Genomic DNA, 19,049 nt, shown 5'->3' on the forward strand with positions numbered 1-19,049 from the left:
GCTTCCATGTGGTGGGCGACTCGCGGCGCATCCGGCGAGAAGGCGGTTTTCCCGCGATGTGATGTTCCGGATTTTTTTCCCAGCACAGCACTGTTCACTCGCTCGGGTCGCAGTAAATCCGGTGCGCCCCGGGGTGTGGGCTCTGCTGAAGATGTTGTGAGCCGCGCCTGGTGTGTGAAAGGCATATTTTTATGAAATGTGTGCACCAAATGAATCATTGGTAAACTTCGGGCCCCAAAGGATGAGGTTTGGATATATTCGCCATTTTTCCATTTCGTTTGGCCCCAAATAGCCCCCCATTTGTTGCTCGCCCCTCTTTCACTTCAAAGCACCACACACCTCGAGGCGGCTCCACCAGTCGGCAGCCTTTTTTCGCTGTTTTTCTGTTATTTTAGATTGGCGTGCTGCCTTTTTTTGCACGGCGCCGCGCACGTGCCCGGCGAAGGTGGTCGTAGGGGTCTCTCGTCGGCAAGCCGTTCGGATGCCGTTCATGTTTTAATTAAAACTCCCGTCAGGTGCGGACTTTGCGCATCAAATGCGGTCACTTTCGTGGGAGGGAGGGTGGGTCGGGACCGTGTTATCGTGGAACGAAAAACAAAAACCGGACAGAACTACAGAACTCTGTCGACCATTTTTCTTATCGTAGTCGAAAGCCGAAAAATCAGTACGAAAGGCCTGGGAGCCACAAATGGAAACAAATCATCTTGCGGTAACAGGGAATAGAGGATGGGCTAACGGCTAGAGCTGCGGCTGTGGCTGTAGAGAACACCTCCGTGTATTAAGTAATTCATGCAACTTTTGTTTAATTACCATAATGGAGTCCCTCTTCGCCGGTGAGTGCCGTGATAAGGACGTGATGAAAATGTGTAAATGGCCATTATTTAATGATTGCTTGAGAGAGATTTTGACGGACCCGACTGCCTCCTAAAATCTGGCCTGTTTTAACCTAATGAAAACGTAACCATTATGCGTTTACTGGCCACCCAGCCACCATTTTAGGTACGTTCCGGTGCCCTTTGCCCTTCCTGAATGCTCCTTCCTTCTAACAGAGATAAAGGTCCGTTAAGAACGGCTAGCCTCTTAAACCCAACCTGCGCTGCAGCAGCATGCTTCGGGTGCCAGACACCTTCGGGGAATGGCCGCAGAAGGTGAAAACCATTACTTCTCCTAATTAGTCCGAATGGTGCCGCCGCGCAAGTGAAAACAACATTTTAACCTTTCTGATCCGGCTGCTCCTCGGGCGGTGTGTGGTTTGCGATATCATAAAATACACGACGTATTAAAGCCAGCCTGTAACGGGTCTAGGCGAGGGTGTCCTTCCCGGAAGGCGTCCGGCCACAGGAAACACACTCCAGCCCACCCAACCCGGCGGGGAACACTAATCACCCGGAAGGGGCCGATAAATGGTCGCACAGACATAATTTCTGCACACTGCACCATCCATCAGCACTCCACCATAAACAATGAACTATTGCTCTGGGTCCGGGGGCGCCGGAATCATCTTCTCGGAGAGCTGCGCTCGAGATTCGGATGTTTTCGTTTCGTCGCACCATAAAGACCATCGTTTGCTGCACTCGTCGCTCGCTCCGGCGAAGGATCATCCGGCGGAGGAATCACGGTCCGAAATCAGTACAAATGTGTGCTCTCACCCCGGGAGCGTGTTTATGAAGTGCCGGGGCCGGGGAGCATTATTTATCGTCGACATCCGGGGCACCCGACAACCGGAAAGAAATCTCCAGGGCTGTGCGCGGGAAGCGTGGGACCCAAAAGCGTACAACATTCGGATGCATATTGTGCATAAATAAATGTGGTGCGCTGTGCTGCTGCATCTTGCACCGGTTTTTGTTGGGTTCTGAAATTTCAATAATATTGTGATGCAGATGCAGACGGGAATCTGGTGACTACCAGCCCACCGGTGAAGGAGGCTGGCGTTGTAAGTTTTGGCACAGACGATTACAAATGGAAGGCGCACCACATTGTGACACATTGCGAAACGCGTCTAATGTTGACGGGAATATATTAACAAAACGAGAGCCAATTCGATGTTGAGGGTTCGAAAATAATTTAGTTTAATCGGAAATGGGGTCCAAATTTGACATCAAATAAAATCGTTGCCGTCAACCCGGGAAAACCACAGCAAGCGGTGCGCGAATGAAGGAGAAACTCAATAAGAGAAGACACTTTTGGAAGCCATTTCTCCAGCCGGTCGCTCGTCGTCGGGGGACACGTTCCGTCGTGGGGGGGAACACAGTCCTCGGTGGTTGAGCCCGCCTTTCCCACCCATCCAAGAGTGCAATGGGTGGGCGCCCGTGTGCTCACTTCATGCTCCGGATGCTCCAAAGGATGCACTGTGTTTGCTCGACCCCCTGCCTTTTACGACTCATCGCAGGCGAGCGTGTGTGTGCTTTCCCGGGACCAGCTTTCACATCCGTTTCCACTCGCACCACCCGGATGCGTTAGCCGGGGTGCGAAAAACGGAAAATAAATGGGCGGCAGCATAACTCAAACGCCGGTGCCAGCCAGGCCAAGTGATAATCGTAAAAACAAACTTGTATTTTTCACACGTTTCGCACACTCAGAGACGACGGCGACTGCGATGATGTTAACGGTGTAGCCAGAGCATAAGGAAGCAGAGCCTCCTTTGCCCTGGGCAGGGAAAAGGATTCGTCTGGGGGTCGCCTTGTGCACTTTGTGCCGAGTCTGCCAGCGTCATGGGTAGCTCTTCCCGGGGCCCGGATGCAGCTTGCGGTGTGGTCGGTTCCAGAAACCCCACTTGATACCGTAACGGTGAATAATTTTGTCATTTGGCAGCCGAACCGAACCGTGTCAGGAATATTTCGGTTACGCAGCAGACCCGATGAAAAATGTAGAAGCAATTTCGAAAGTATTAAAACAAGGTGCTCAGCACGGTAAAGAAGTAAGCGACGCAGGAATGTATCAAAATATAGTAACTAAAAAGATTCCTGAAAACCGCAATAAATCATAAGTTTTCTTCCACCACCGAAAACAGAGAGAGGATGAATTTCGGACTCGCCGCTGCCGATAAAAGACAAGCGATAACACGCCACATTAGCTATTCAAGAGACATCTTCCAGTTTATGACAGTTACTTCCCCATTGTAGCATTTTATTTCAGTTTTTCCCTCGTTTTCGTTTCCAACCCTCTTTCGCGCGCTCCGTTCCGTGTTTTTCTTGTATAATTTTTCCATAATTGAACGTTTTTACTTGCGTCGTGTGTGAGTGTGTCTGTGGTTTTCGATCGGTTCTATGGTTGTGTCGTGTGATGAGGTGTGTTAGTATATTCTTCTTCCTGTGAAAACTTTCGCGCGGCCACCGAAGCACGTGTTGTGCGACGTCCTCGTTACCGGGGCGTCGGCGGGGGTCCCCGCGTTAATGTAGTGACTTGTTGACCACCCGCTTCTTTTTAGTGTTCCTAGTTCCTCCCCTGTGTGCCTGTCTATTCTTACAATCATTTTTGTGGTTTATCATAGTTTTCGCTTCATCGATACCTCTGCTGTTGCTGAGGACCGCGTGCGCGTGCTGCCAAAAACGGGCGCGGTCTCGGTTGAAACTCTGTTCTCTCTCTAGGTAAACATCAAGACGTTGTCATGGGGGACATGGTTTTTTTCTTATGAAGCCCTCGGATCGTTTTTATGACACTTTCTGTGGAAAATTTTTGCATGCATTGCCTAGGGTGGTTTTTGCGAGGAAGATGGCGCGGAATGCGTTGCCCCCTTGTGGCCACAATCGGCCTGCCGGGCCACTACACGATGTGATAGAGGTTTAATATAGTGTGTGTCACACCAACTTTAGTGAACTGTTTAGCTCCACCAAGGGGCCCTCCTTTCTTTATGAGTATTTGCGACGTCCCCCCGGGGGGGCCAGAGGTGGTCTTGTGTTCTCAATGGGGATGGTGTACGTGTCTGTGTGTGTGTGTTTTCTTGTTGCTTTTTTGTCTACTTGCAATGGGAAACAATGGATGTTCTCTCGCGCCCGTCGTCGCCGCACTCGGCCGCTCTGATTTTTGCTTTAATATCATTTCACTATATTTACAACTAGGATTTTGGTATCGCTATTTAATAATATTTACTGCACTTTTAAGGGTCCTCCTCTTTGCCCTATCTTTAATCCCGCCCCGCTCGCACTCTCTCACACTTTCGGATGCCACTTCTCTCTCTCTATCTGTTAGTTTCCATAACCATAACAGTGACCATAGCCAAAGTGACACAACTGTTGATTGTGTCCATTTCTATTGTTTCGGTCGCACTCAGCCTGTTCCAGAGAGTGATCAGAGAGTTGGCTCTGGAGACTCTAGAAAGTGGCGCCGGAAAACGGGGGGGCTTTCGTCACCATTTTCCCCCTTCTGCTCGCTCGCTCTGCTCTATGCGGTTTGCGGTTTTATTTAAAAAGTCATTCATATATACTTGGCTCATATATATAAATATATTGTTTTTACTCAATTAACTAACGATCTCGCAGTGAGTGGATAAAGGTGCCGTGTGTGTTTGTGTGTTTTTTGGGGTGTCCAAATTTTGGTCTTCCATTTTCGGCCGGGTCTATTGCATCTGTCTCTGCCTGTGAGTGGGGTCTGGGGCGTTGATAATAGGCTATAGAGTTTCGTGTCGTTGTTGCTCGCACCGTTCCATGATATCGAGTTTTGTCTAGAGTCTCCTCCGTGTGGCGCGTGTGTGTAGCGAGCGAGTTTTCCCCGAGTGTGTGCCCCTGTGTCCTCCTCTATATGACCCCTTCTCGTGTAGTTTCACTGTTCAAACTCTTCTTCTAATTTACCCTTACGTGTATGCGGCGCATGCAAAGTGTGAATGCAACGCTATCATGGCTGAGCAGTTTGTGGGGCAGCTGCCCGCGTGCAGGGAGAGGACCTATTACCTTACCTATACGCGGAACGAAATCATCAACAATGAACGGGGAATGTGCAATAGAGTGCGTGTATGTGTGTGTATGTGTGCTACACGAGAGTGGCCCATTAATATGATTTGCAAAAAAGGACACGTTCACTACATGGAAACTGATGAGGAAACTGTGAGTGTGCGGACACACAATGCGGAAACCTAATTCACGGTGTGACGACGCCGGAGTGTGACTGTCCCCGCGCGTCCGATCGTTTTTGCCTATACTGTTCTCCTCTCGAATGGGTGTCGGTGTGTATTGTATGTATTAGGTTGTGACGCTTCTCTCTCTCTACTAATTCGGTACACGACGCGTTTGGTTAGTGGATTTTTCTTTAATATTTTGTTTAAAAACGGCGCCACGAGCGGTTCAATACGAACGAAACGGGGGCCCCAGCCACGTGTCGCGCGCCCAGCCCAACACAGAGACGGGCGGTGTCTCCGTTCGAATATTTAGATTTGTAAAACTCAATAAAAGTTTTGAGGAATAAATTAGTTGTTGTTGTTGTTGTTAGTGGTTTTGTTTGTTTCGTTTCAGATCTCTTACACATACTACAATAGATAGAGTGGTGGCCCACCACCGCACCACCGCAGCGGCCTGTCGGAATATTATCGCCATGTGTGCGCTGCAAATTTTCAACCCCTTTTCCTTTAGGTCGGACTCTGCGCTAACCTTACACAATACTTAGTAGCCTCACGCCGTGCCGACTCGCCGTGGGACGTGTATCTGTCTGTGGGTGTGTGTGTGTGTATTATGGCATAAAAAAATGGTCGCGAGCACTCGCGTCACGAACCCCTCTCTCCTCGATTAGTGTCCATTTATAGTCAATACTTAATAATAAGATAATGCAGTTATCTGTCTAATCGGCTTACTCCTCTAGTTTATCGTTACCATTTGCTGCTGCTGCTGCTGCCCTGCCCTCAGTTGAAACAGGCCCTCGAGTTTGCTTTAAATGCACTACATCTTACGTGCGCTCGCGCGGAACGGAACCGAAAAGAATAAATCCCCGCCGCTGGCGTCACGCTCTCATCTGTCTGTGTAACTTACCAGTAACTTATCGTGACAACTAAAACCGCCTGGCTTCCGCCAAACTAACAGTGTGTTACAGTCTTTGGGTACGTGTAGTAATATCAGTTTTGTTTCGCTTCGTTCTGCGCGCGCCACACCACACACGCCGCCGCCGTTCCCCCCGTCGTATTACATTCGGCGGAATAAATTATTTACTAGAGAGTACATAATAAGACTACGAATTCATGCGCGGGACCCTCCACCCGCGGGGCGGTGGCGCTTAGGGCGCTAATACTTTCTCGTGGCGCATCTCGGTAGAAAAGGGTCACCGAACCGAACCGGAACACCGGGAGAGAGCGAGAGACTGTCTCTGTGGGGGTTAACTACTAGGATACGCGGGGAGCGGCACCGGCACCACCAAATTGCGGACCAGTTACGCGAGATGGACCTACTACCCTACAACACGAGGCTACTGGACACGTGAGGCGAGCGCGTGAGGTTCAGAAAGGGTGCGTTAGAGAAGCTGATGTTGTCTTAATCCAATACCGCGTGTGTGTGTGGTTGTATATTTGATTTACTTACGCCTAGAGTTTGCGCGCACACTAAAAGACTGACTCCGCGCGCCCGTGTTGTTACGTTTCGCATGATTTCGCTCTGTTGTGACGAATGAGGATCACACGGGGGTTGCAATCTCTTCCGTTCCGGGTTCCCGGGTTCAAAACACCCGTGCCCAATGTCCGTGGCAAAGCAGCGTAAAATTTTGTCCTCCCCTCTTCGCGCATAGTCTTTGACCCCCGGTTAAAATAGAAAAGATAGGGAACGCAAAACGAACCGAAACAAACCTGCCATTGTGGATGGATGAACTTAGTGCGAAGCTAAAACTATACTCAAAACCAACAAAAAAAAGAACCTCAACAAACGTATGATACAAGCATAAAACTAGCTTTTTACAACTTTCAACCCACAGTCGGCTTCCGGTTCTCGGTGACCCATATTTCGCGTGTACGAAAGCTAAGGGCGGTTTTCCCGGGTGCCGCGTGGCCGTGATGAAAGCAAACTTAAATCAAATCATACGATACACTCTCTTTCTCTCGGTGCACTCACCGGAAGGCAGGCGCCTCTCGGCGGTTATGGCCAGTTCTAAAATTATTTTCACCCCACCATTCGAGTGCTCCGTGCCAAATGCACGGTCCATTGTGGCAGTGGGAAAGGGCATGAATATAACAAACTAACGTTAATGAATGGACCTGTAAAAACTGGTACCGCCCTTTTGGAAGGTGGTCTATTGTTTCTATTGCGGCGTACGTTATATACATGTTCATGAATAAATTAGAGTACTTCGAACGCGCGATCCTCTTCACGTTCTCCCTGCACGATCTTTGACAAGTGTATAGTGGAGGGGTAACAAAAAACCCGGGGTCGGATTGGTGGCCAAGTGGCAACCCTTTCAATTTCTTCAATTTATCAACCAACGCCTGTCAACGCCGGCGAGCCGACGGAAGTCATTCACGCTCAGCAGGATTTTGGGGTGTCCGTCCGTGATCGATCACTCGTCATCTGCCAGCCAATCTTTGCGTCCAAACTCGCGTACCCTTGGCCCAACCGTGCCACACCTCAACCCGCGCTCTCGATGCCTCGTTGTCCTAACAATAATGCCTTAAAATTAAACTTTGGTTTAAAACGGAGAAACTCGATGTGCCGTGCCGTGTGGCCTGCGGTTTTCCTCTTCCCGGACACTCCCCACGGGGTGAGGGACATTATCAGCACCGGAATCGGCCAACCGAACGGAAGGTCTCTTTGGGGGGGAGGGCAGCCAAACCAAAATTGGACGACTGATTACTGTGCGGCAGCGGTTGTCGTTGTGCGGTCACAACACATTACTAGCTTAGTAGTAGGACCCGCGCTAGGGCCAGGATCCGCGGGTTGTTTAGGGGTAGGTTGTCTTGTGGAGGACTCACCTTGACGCCGGCGAAACGATACCTCGGCAGTGTCCGCTTTGGGCCAACACCGGCGCACCACCACGACCACCGTCAACCAACATGATGATGATGATGATGACTGGCTGGCTGGCTGACTGGCTGACTGGCTGGCGGCCGTGTTGACCGTTCGTTCGTGAGGAGTCGGGATCGGTCGCCAGGGCGCTCAGGTTTTTCGTTTTCCCTTTTCTCCCGTCGCTGGTTGGCTACTAAGTACTCGCGAGAGACGTGGAGGTTTCGAGAAGTAAATTTGACTAAAAACGCACTGGCGTAAAAGTGCCGCGTCCCACGTCCGTCCGGCGTTTTTTGCTACCGTAAAAGTCCGTCCTCCGCGCCTTCTTCGTCGCCCCCCGGAGTGCGTCCGGTGTGTGTTCTGTGTGTAGTTGTAACAAAATCTTTTTTCTCTCTCTCGCTCGCTGCTCGCATTTTTTTCTTGCTTCGATTTTCTTATCCTCGCTTTCGTTAATAATCTGTTTGGGGTTCGTTCCTGTTGCCAGCAACGAGACGGTGTGTGTGTGTTCTTGTTGTGTTCGGTTTGTTTGCTTTACTGCTGCCGAGTTTGCTGATGTCCTTTTTTCCGTTCCTCTTGGCGGTCGCAACCCGGGACGATCGATACCCGGAGCCAGGATTTAATTTAAATCATCAAGCTCAGTCGGATGATGATCGCCGTACATGTTGGCCAGCTTGTCGAACCGCGGTCCCCAGGCGTCCAGGTAGTCGAACTCCTGCACCTCGTCGTCAGTGCCTTTTTTGGGGGGGGAAAGAGAGAAAGCGAAATTAAATACCCCCGAAGTATGGATACGGTAAGCTGCTTAGGGTGCACAGCATTAAAGGGCGAGGCTTCGGGCGAGTTTTTCCGAGACCTCCGAAAACAGAAAAGCGCCAGCACGGAACGGGGCCAAGCAGAGAGATAAAAGGTCGCGCGCGCCCGCGTCTGGAGCGTTGCCCACATTATGTAGACTTTAACTGTTACATAGTCTGGCGCGCGATAAGGAGAAGGTCCGGCGTGTCCCGAGGGCGATATGGCGACCCGGAAGGACACAGAGCGAATGTGCGAACGCACTCGCATTGCTTTTCCATTTCCACACAGCCTGCCTGGATCGATTTTTGGCCCTCGAGACACAGAGAGACACAGCAGCTTCCCACCTAATCTCGTTTGTCCGCCACGTTCGGCCAACTTTTAAGGGTCCAACAAAGCTAGGATTTTGGGCCGGAATAGGCGACAAAAATCGCGAACTGTTTGCCCAAGTCCAACAATCGGAATGCGGGAATTTTAATGTCTGCACCATTTTGGGCGCGGATTGAAAATAATTTTTAATCATCCATCAACAACGCGAAAACTGCATTCCCGCCGGTGCCGAGGCGTGCCATACCGTAACTTCGGGCGGATCAACCGAACCCCCCGGGGGTGGTGTGGTGCGTGATAAAATGGACGATAAACGTATTTCAGAGCGTTTCGCACGATCCGCCAATATGGAAGTAGATAAAGCATGAACAGCACAAATTGATCACTTTTTATTTGCCCATAAACTGTGCGCCGTCGTCGACAACGGCCACAGCATTCTGGCAGTCCGGTTGATCGGATAAATTAAAGGAAATTATTTTTCCTCTTCGACGTTTATTATTAATGCGCACCCCCCGAAAGGGTGTGTTTAATGTGGCCGGGCCATTTGTGGCAGTGTGGCCGGGCCATTTGTAAACTGTGTGTAATGCACATTAACAGGAATTGATTTTTGCACGACGTGAAACGGACAATTGTGGAATTGAATGCCAAGCTGGGGGGGATTCAGGTCCCGGAATCTCACCTGACTGCAGCGAGCTGAGCGATCCGGCCGTGCTGCCGCCGCCTTCGTACGCGTAGTTGCGCAGATCGTCGAACGGGGGCGCGTTGGGGTCACTGTCGGCGCGCTTCTTGTGCTCGTCGATGAACATGCCCACGTTCGGTTCGTGGCCCGGTCCCATCGTCATGACTGGATCTGTGAGTGTGGAGATTTGGAGGAGAGCAAAAACCCAGGTCAGTGGCTCGTCCGTCGGTCGCGGGACCCCGGGGGCGGTGGGGCACTTACACATCAACGGCGGCATCTTGCACTGCGTCAGCTCCGGCATCGGCCCGATCGGGATCTGGAGCGGCGTGATGTCGTACGCCGTCATATCGTCCTCGCCGCCGCCCTCATCGTCGTAGTTGATGATGTTCTCCCGGACGTCGTCATCCGGGCCCGGGTACTTGATGTGCGACTCTCGCCTCCGGTTGTAGACCACAAACACCAGCACCAGAACTGTGCGCGACGAAAAAGAAAGGTCCCCGGTGTTCCGGGGGTTAGAGAGAAAGGGCGTTTCAATTTGCGGGCGCATTAAAAATGGAAGCCCAGCCTTTAAGCTGGACCCGCCCGTGTGGCCCCATTGTGTTTTCTCGCTTCCGGTTCGGCTTCCTCCTGTTCGTATCGTGACACATTTCGTGCAGTCGTGGCAAAATTTGGACACCATTGTGCTTCGTGTTTTTTTTGCCGACGGAGGGACAGAATAAATGGACCGAGATGACCATCGGGGTGCGCGATGGTGGTTGTGGTTTCCTGTGGCCCCACCGTGTCTCTGGCCCCACCGAGGTCAAAGCCTGAAAGCCACCACATGATGGGTTTCCGTTCGGATGGGTTTCTTTCCCGTTTTTCGCCCAGGAAGAGGAATCGAGTCGGAACAGCGGAAAACACATGGAACCACGGAGCGCACACACGCTGTCTGACGTGGCGACGTGGCCACGAGCTAGTAGTGCTAGTAGGAACATCGAAACGAACGACGGCAGAAAGCATGCATGCCACGTCGCTGGTAAAGTGCACAACGTCTTCATATGGATTGGGCGGCCCTAGTCGGGTTTTTGTGCCGCCGCTACCAGTTCTTAGTGTGACGAGTGTGAGGCTCCGGTATTGTGAGCACAGCGGGTGCGGCTGTGGTGGGGCGAAAAAATAGAAAGAGTTTCAACGGCTTTCAACAATGAACCCGACGGAGAGAGAGTGCATCTCGCGGTGCATCGCGGTTCTCGTAAGCCGAGAATTCTCTTTCATTTTCTGCCACCGACAGCGCGGGAACCCGTCTGTTGCCGATCAAACAACACTTTTTGCGGATTTTTTATTATGCAACAACGACACACTAGTGAAAGGTGCCGAGTTTGGAATCAGGTTCATGAGCATTGAGTAAATGAAATGTGTGTTCTAAAAGCTGCATTCCGCATTAATGAGTGACGCATTTGATTGGCAACGGCACGGGTTACACCAAGTGACCTGAAACGCCTCGTCTACGACAAAGTCTAATGAAACTATTCACACTTGCAGGGCGCACTAAGCTACAGTGATGTGAGTGGCGGCCATACAAACCCTCGTCGCACGACGAAACGAACGCAAGATCCTGAAAAGTCCTCTGTTGGCGGCACCAAGTGGCCTCCGGATGACGAGAGTGTCTATGGCTGTGGCTTATGATAATAACCGTGTAACAAAAGTGGTGCTACAATGCGCACTGTGTCCTTGCTGTTCCCAGTTCCCAGCACGCACACAGCGGTGTGGTTCGGGTTCGGGAGAGCTTTTATTTGCGGGTGCTCCACTTTGGCTCACTTCGTGTCGGAACGCACCACATGATGCTCGGGGCGGGTCCTGGGGGCAGCCGTGGCCCGGGATATTGAATATTTAAAACTCTAACCCCGAGTGCCCGGGGCCGAGGGGTCCTTTTGTGAGCCGGGAAAATAGACCACGCTGGGGGAGAACCATCGCAAAAAGGCACACAACAGAATTCGGCGCGCGTCGCCCGGGGATTGGAAAAGCTTTTGGGGACCGAAAATACGGGTCGTTTGTTTTCCGCATTCCGATGTGTCCCATTCTGTACCAGGACCGGGCCAATGGTTACGCCGTCCTCTGTCGGCGATATTTTTACTCTAAATTGAAAACGATATTGTCACAACAATTGGCACTGGAATTTTTAACTGGATTTTCATCACCCTCGGGGACTGGCCAAAGGGTGGCCAAAACCATGCCCGGTTGCGTGATCGATGGTCACGGGAAAAGCAGCGCGTTGATCGTTCGCTGTGAAGCGAGAAAAAGAAGCTTTGAAGTCGGCCCATTTCGAAGGGGGCCTTGTGTTTGGGGCATTTTCGCCAGGAGCACGAGCCCATCATCACGGCTAGGTTTGCAGCGGATGGGAGCGGATTGTATTGTGACCGCCGGATGGGCTGGGGCTATCTTTTTCCGGCTTTCGTTGTTGATTAACCTCTCGCGCGCGCCCCCGATGCCGGGTTAGCCGGGTGGGAATTAAATAAACATGGCGTGAAATGTGTTTTTAGCAGGGCTTTTGTTTTAGTGTTCTACTTCCGGGCGGCCAGACGGCTAGAGGCGCGTTGGTGCTTTTAGCAAAACCGAAACCAAAAGTGCGGACAATTTGTTTTCTATCTATTCCATTATCGAGCGCCGGAACCCGAGCTCTCGAGTTATTTGAGGGGGCCAAGGTAGATTCAATCAATTTGCATTTCAAAGCCATGCATTCTGAAGGGTTTTTTTGTTTTTTCTATTTGAGCTGATATCGCAATTAAAATTCAGTGAACCAATGGGACCAATCAGACACTGTTGACTGTAAGGACGAATTCTCTTGTTTCTGCGTTCGATCGTCGTGCGGAAATTGGTTATTCGTGGTTAGTGTAACGGTGGCGTCGTTGCCGTGGGTTAGGTTGGCCGCTGGCCTCGCGCTCTACTTACGCATGAGTGTACTGACGCAGATGATGAGGGCAATGATGAAGTCCCGGGACGGGGTCAGCACGCCGGAAGCGAGCAGCTCCAGCTCGCAGTGGGCCCCGGTGAAGCCGAGCGAACAGATACATTCGTACCTTTTCGGCGGACTGTAGTCCCGGCACCGGCCCCCATTCTGGCACGGATGCCACAGACACTCGTTCGCGTTGACGCACTGCGCCCCGGACGGTTTGTAGCCAGCCGGACATCTGCCCATTTTGTTTTGGGACCCCACATTCGTGTGTGTGTGTGTGTATGATATTTACAACGATCCCCAAACAAAAAGATGATGGTGCCGGGATATAAACGGGAAGAACACACGGGGTGGTGACGGAGCAATCGAAAGTGAGCCAAAAAGGTAACGGAAAATAGAACCGAAGGAGAGAAAAAAAGAAAAGAAACGTAGAAACGATTAGCACAGCTACTCGGGAGCTACTTACCGCGGCCTCCACCACCCTTTGGGGGGGGTTTGTGGGGAGGCTCTGACCATTTGACCAGGAGGAGTCGGGCTAGGGGACACTTTGGGGTGTTCATTACCATCTCTCACACTCTTCGTCAAAGGAAAGGGTTCGTGAGGGGCGAACGGGGTTACTAACTACGGAACGAGCATCATGCAAAATGGCCAACAACAACAACATAAAGAACGGCCCTGAAAACGGTGGCCACGTTAGGCGCTACGGAAGCGATGCTCACTCAATATGATTAGCAGACACACGAGAATGGCGGCCAGGGCGCCCATGCTCAGCTTCAGCGTTTGGCCCTCCTGGATCAGCTCGCAGTTCTCGCCCCAGAAGCCGTCCGGGCAATCGCAGCGGTACCGGAGCCGCGGGTCCTGGTTCACGCACACCCCACCGTTCAGGCACGGCAGGTCGAGACACTCGTTCCGATCCATGCAGCCCTTACCGTCCGGCGACATGACGCGTCCTTCGCCGCAGCTGTGTCGGTTAGTTGTTGTGTTGCGCAAAAGGATTTGGGTTGAAAAATTGTTCGTTAAATTTAAATTTCAGTTCCATTCCGTTCATGCTACGGATTCCGCTAGGAAGGGTGGACCCGGCCCGCTCGGACAAGGTGGGATCCGGTTGATTGATTGATTTTATGATTGATTTACGGTACGGTTCATTTACTTTCGAAACGTTCCGCGCCCGTGGCTCCACCCGGCGGGGGCCATATTTTGTAGCGCGCGATATTTTGTGTCCGGTGCCCGATCATTCGCGCGAAACGCGCCCGTGGCCTGATATGCTAATCGGGCGCTACTCTGCCCGCCAGCAGCTGTGGCTGATTGGGGCATTTATTTCGATGGTCAGGACAGGATGATAAGGTGCTTTTGGGGGTCTTCTTCGGGGAACGCGCACGGTGTGAGACCCCATTATGTGCGGGGTCCCTCTCTCTCTTTTGATGTGGAATTTCGTGTGTAACGTGGCCTCCGGGCGGCGGGGTTCAAAGGAGAAGCGCGTTCCCTTCGGAAGAGTTGTTCCCAATAACGCCCCGGTGATGATGATGATGATGAGGATGAGCCATTATGGTGAGCGATATTTATGATTTGGAATCCGGTGCGGGAAATTCAATGATACTTCAACCCGAAGCCAACACACTACAAACGAACGTATAAATGGAAAATTATTCCAAACCATAGAAGCGCAACATAAGATCGAACACACGGCACGGCACTCGACAGCGCTCCATTCCGTGTAAATATGGAGCGTAAAAATATGAATCTCTCTCTCGAATGGCCACCGAAACACGGAACGAGCCTCTGCACAGCCTGCGATGAATTCCGCTCCTAATGGGTTGCAATGGGACCACATTACGGTTACAGCTATTGGGCGCATCTCTCGGAACGATATGCTGACCGGTTGGTGCGTAATTATTAAAACGAAAACATTTTCAGCCTGTTCGGAGTCGGAGGTCCCCGTTCCGTACCGATTCCGATAGGGCGCGCCCGGGGTGTGTAAGTGCCGTTCGGTGCAACTATAAATTATAACCATTCCAATCAGTCTCCCGGGACCGCCGGGCTGACCGGAAGCGAAGCACCAGCACTGACCGCTCCCAATCGTTGCCCGGGCTTGGAATTTACATTTTAAATGTAATTTCATGATATATTACCATCAAACTTAGCCGAGAGTGCGGCCAGAGTCTTGTTTACACGTGGGCCATCCGATGGGCTGGCTCATATAGGCCTTCGGGCCTCTTCGCGGGGGGCAGGCCCGTAGGGACGTGGAAGGCAAATAAATCAAATCATACCACATCCGGCCCGGGTTTGTGGTCGGGTTGATTTCGCGCGTGGTTTGCTTCCGTTCCGGGGTGGATTGATGCTTGCAATGCTGATTGTAAACACAAACTGGCCATGCCCATTTTCGGGCATACGCGACACTTTGAAGGGGCCGAAGAAGAGTAGAAGCAAGCTGGCCAAATGTTGTGTCAATTCCAAAACAGTCGCTGCAACGTTTGAAAAGCTTTCCGTTAAAACTCCGTGACCGATCCGTGTGAAGTCGAACTCAAATAAGGGCCGTACGCCGGGGAAGGTCCACACTTTAAGATGCGCCGTCGAAACAGAGGCAAATTTCGGGCAGCGGAATTGAAATCCCGCAATTCGCAATTCAACGCGCACGCCATCTCTAATCTATCAAACGCCAAACGCAGCTTGCCGTTGGCGGTCCGGCCGAATGAGTAATCGCCATAAGCCTCGCACGCCCAGCCGTTGAAAGGTTGAACGTCGCAATAGTGACAATCTTCCCCCCGCGTCCGGTTCCGACCGACACTCTGATTGAGCCGGAACCGATTTGCCGCGTGACGGTACGCTAAATAATAGATGCCAGCCTGCAGGGAACTGAGGGCGGATTGCGAACGGAAATCTCGTTAAAAGAGGCGCGACACAGCTTTAACTCAATTCCACAGTCTTGGCCAACCGGGGCCCGGAAGTCGTTTATGGTGTATGAGCCGCCCTTTGAGCTAGAGCTTCTTGTCGGCGAGGTCAAAGACCGCCTCGTCGGATTGAATTATATGTTTTAAGTATGCGTATTTGTTTTTTATTAGCTCCGTTCCGTGTTCCGGGCCCTCGGGTGGCTTTTGGGCGAAAGGAAAACAGAGCGGTCGGTCCGTTCGTTGTTGGTTTGACCCCAGAGTGTGTTTACCACCGCCCACCGCGTGTGTAGTAACCCAATTAGTATGTCACTTTCATTCCCGGTCTCCCGGACCCGCGGGCGACGGGTTCGTGCCTTGACTCGCACATCGGTGTGTTTGCATTGATATTTGATATCCTTTGCCGGTCTAATAAAGGCAACCTTTTTTGGGCCCGCGGACGTGGGCGCGGAAGGTTCAACGACGATGATCCGCGAACAAAAAAAAGAAGGTAAGGTACCGCTTTATGCTTCAATCAACCGCGGCAAGCTGGCCTGGCCCGGCCCGGCCCGGGGGGACGGCTTTACCCAAATCCACTACCAATCGCCCTGTCGTTGCCAATTGCCAGGATTAATGATGGAGATCGCAATCCTGCCGGCAAAGCGGAATATATGCTGGCACCGGTTCCGAGAGTTCGGGGCGCAAACATATCCTCGCGCAGAGCCGCGCTTTGCGGTTGTGTTGTGACAGGCGAAAACCGAAAAAAAATAATATTGCCACGCGTTATGAGGGATTTTTTCGTGGCGAAATCGTGATAATAAAAACATGGCCGACGTAAAATTTTCAATATCACAGCCCCAGCTTCGATGTTTAATGGCGCACAGACCGCCCGGCGCACAATCCATCCAGCAACCGGCCGGCCGACCGGCCCGGCATAAATCCGCTGACAGAGGCAAAATGAGATCCCCGCCGCGCAAAAGCCTCACATTTGCGAGGCTGCACTTTTGCACCGGCATTATTGGCGCCGGAGGAACTGATATCATTTTCAGTCCCCCCCCCGCGCTCATCTCGCGGGGACGCTCTGCTCGCGCCTCTTGAGTAACTGATTGGATTTTTGGTCCTCTGTGTGCCCGCGCTCTGTGATTGTGCCCAGGCCTACCCGCGGCCCGGGTTGTCGGATTCTATTCGGTTTCACGCTTCCTTCGAATCCGTGCTTCTCCTGGTGGCCGCACTTGATTATGATATCATCGGGCGGCGGCGCGGGGGGGCTCCTTATTGTAAAGTTTCTGTTTGCAATTATGGCTTACGGGCCTTCTCTTCTTCTGCTGCCACCGAGAGTGTCATCGGACCCGGATCATTACAATTCTACATTCCAAGAACGTCACCGAAAGCCGGAAGCCTGCGGAGCTTCTTGAGCGCAAATCAGGGCGAGCGCAAAAGTTTCCCCGTGGCAAAGGAGCATCATCCCGAGAGAAGTGGCCGCCGCCGCCGCCGCGGGTTTGACAAAAGAAGTCACGGCTTCTTCGAGTCGAAATCCAACTCCCGACCAACCGTAGCAGCGCCACTCTGTGTCCTTCTCGGTGCTTCATTGTGCTGTGTCGTCGCGTGTCGAACGTCGCGAAGGACGCGTCCCGGGGGCCCCTCGAGAGAGAGAGTGGCAGCAAATTACGGTGGCGACCGGGACTGTGTGAAGATGATAAAAATCTGCTCTATTCACGCGACGTGATGGGTTATCAAGGGTGCTCGGTACCCGGGCGGGAAGAAGCCATTGTGGGGACGGCCCGTGCCGGGTTTCACCGTCCGTCGGGACAACGGCGGAGCATCTGCTCAAGAGTCGGCGCAGCGCATAATTTCCACCGAACAGAGAGAGAGCTCGTGATTAGATAAACAGTCAAAGGCCAAGGTGACGCGACAGGGAACCCAGATAAAGACGGCGGGAATCACCCGTTTTCAAGAGGTGACGCCAACGGCAGTGAACTCCACCAGGGAGAAGCAGCCAATCAGCAGTGCACAGTCGTTATAGTGAGGCGCTACTGCAAACAGGATGGCCACTCTCGTGTGACTCCACCCTGGCCACTCTTTGAGTGCGCAAATAAACAAACTAAACCCGCTCCCGTGTCAAGCAAACACACACGCTCATTAGTGCTTCCTGTTGGCACGGATTGATTCCCATCGTATCACGGCGAGAAAGGAAGTTAATCTTTCAACCCGGCTCCGCCCGGTGAGTGCTGCTCCCTGGGATTACTTCCGTTTCCGGCCGCTGATCATAAAAATCCCTTTTCCGAGAAGGAAAGCTCGCACAGCACACGTTACTTAATCCCACAACCCGCACACAGTTCCATGAAGAGTGAGTTCTCCTGCCACAAGGTACAAGCGCACACACACGCACTCAAACACACACACAGATAAGCATGCAAACATAATGGATAAACACAAGTTCGAAATATAAGTAGTAAGTGTGTCGAGAATGGAGCGATGATGAGTGTGATGATGACGATGAGAACGAGAGATGAAGTTCATGGCAGAGTTGACCTGAAAGGACGCCTTGGGACTGTCGCGACAGTAGGGAACTTATATGTGAAAGGCGGACATAAATGTTTTTAAGAGGAATCTATGGACTTTTCTCAACGGTTTTGTTTTCTTTGGATGTGTTTTGATTAAATTCAACTTTTTATGTGTAATGCACGCGTTCAAGTATATTAAATAAGCTATTTTCGTTATTTTAAGGTTTTTAAACGCCTGAGCTATGCAATCTGCATTACACTAAAATCTTTTAATGCCCAATCTAAACGCCTGGGTTATGCAATCTGTATTGCATCAAAATGTTTCAATGCATAATCCTTTGCAAATGCGTGCATTTTCTGCAAGCAGAGACCAGGCGTCTCCATATGCACCTCAAATTTTAAAAGAAATTCCTATTAAAATAGGAATTTGCGAATCTTTCGGCCGGAATCAGCAAACAAAATTTACAGGAAATGTTTAAAATGGCCTAAACTTCAATTGTAATGTCTCGTTCAATACAGGTACATTACCGTTGCAGAACTGTGCTAACGATCGCGTTAAAGTAGCTGATAAAAATTGGTTTTAAAGAGCCATTTTTATCACTCTTTCGACTTTGACAGATGATTTCTCGGAATCTACGCAACATGAAAAGCTAAAAATCCGGATTTGTCATAGATAACTTATCTTTTTTAGGCTAATATAACTAAAATCCTCAGTTTTATTGTTCACTGAGGTTGACTTATGACCGCCTTTTCCCTATTGTGTGTCGGGGTGATGGGAATGTGGACGGATGGGAAGGTTGCTGGGGGGGGCCTCATACTTACGTGCACTCGTACTCGTTCCACAGGTCAACGCATTCGAACGGATCCGGACAGATAACGTTGGCGCACGGTTTGTTCGACGGGCAGTTCCGCTCCAGGTTCCGTGCCATCGTCGCCTGGCCCCACTGCGTTCCGTTCATGGCCGGTGGCAGCGGAAGGTGCTTTCCTTCGAGGCTACGAGACAACAAAGAACACAGTTAACACGCTGTCCCCGGTTCGGCTCGCCAGCTCGCCTTA

The 19,049-nt window shown here is 51.4% G+C and overlaps 1 protein-coding gene across 1 annotated transcript in view; it reads right to left on the minus strand.

The window, feature by feature from the left end:
* Window positions 1-8,520: 8,520 nt before the first annotated feature.
* The window catches only part of LOC128272996 (neural-cadherin), a 54,342-nt gene continuing 43,813 nt past the window's right edge, over window positions 8,521-19,049 (minus strand). Inside the window, exons 8-12 of the mRNA XM_053010899.1 lie at window positions 18,816-18,986; window positions 13,345-13,586; window positions 9,958-10,167; window positions 9,697-9,867; window positions 8,521-8,636 (exon numbers count right to left, since the gene is read on the minus strand). Coding sequence (XP_052866859.1) covers window positions 8,521-8,636; window positions 9,697-9,867; window positions 9,958-10,167; window positions 13,345-13,586; window positions 18,816-18,986 — 910 coding nt within the window. The remainder of the gene's footprint in view (window positions 8,637-9,696; window positions 9,868-9,957; window positions 10,168-13,344; window positions 13,587-18,815; window positions 18,987-19,049) is intronic.

The sequence above is a fragment of the Anopheles cruzii genome, chromosome 3 (assembly GCF_943734635.1).
Source record: "Anopheles cruzii chromosome 3, idAnoCruzAS_RS32_06, whole genome shotgun sequence".
Taxonomy (NCBI): Eukaryota; Metazoa; Arthropoda; class Insecta; order Diptera; family Culicidae; genus Anopheles; species Anopheles cruzii.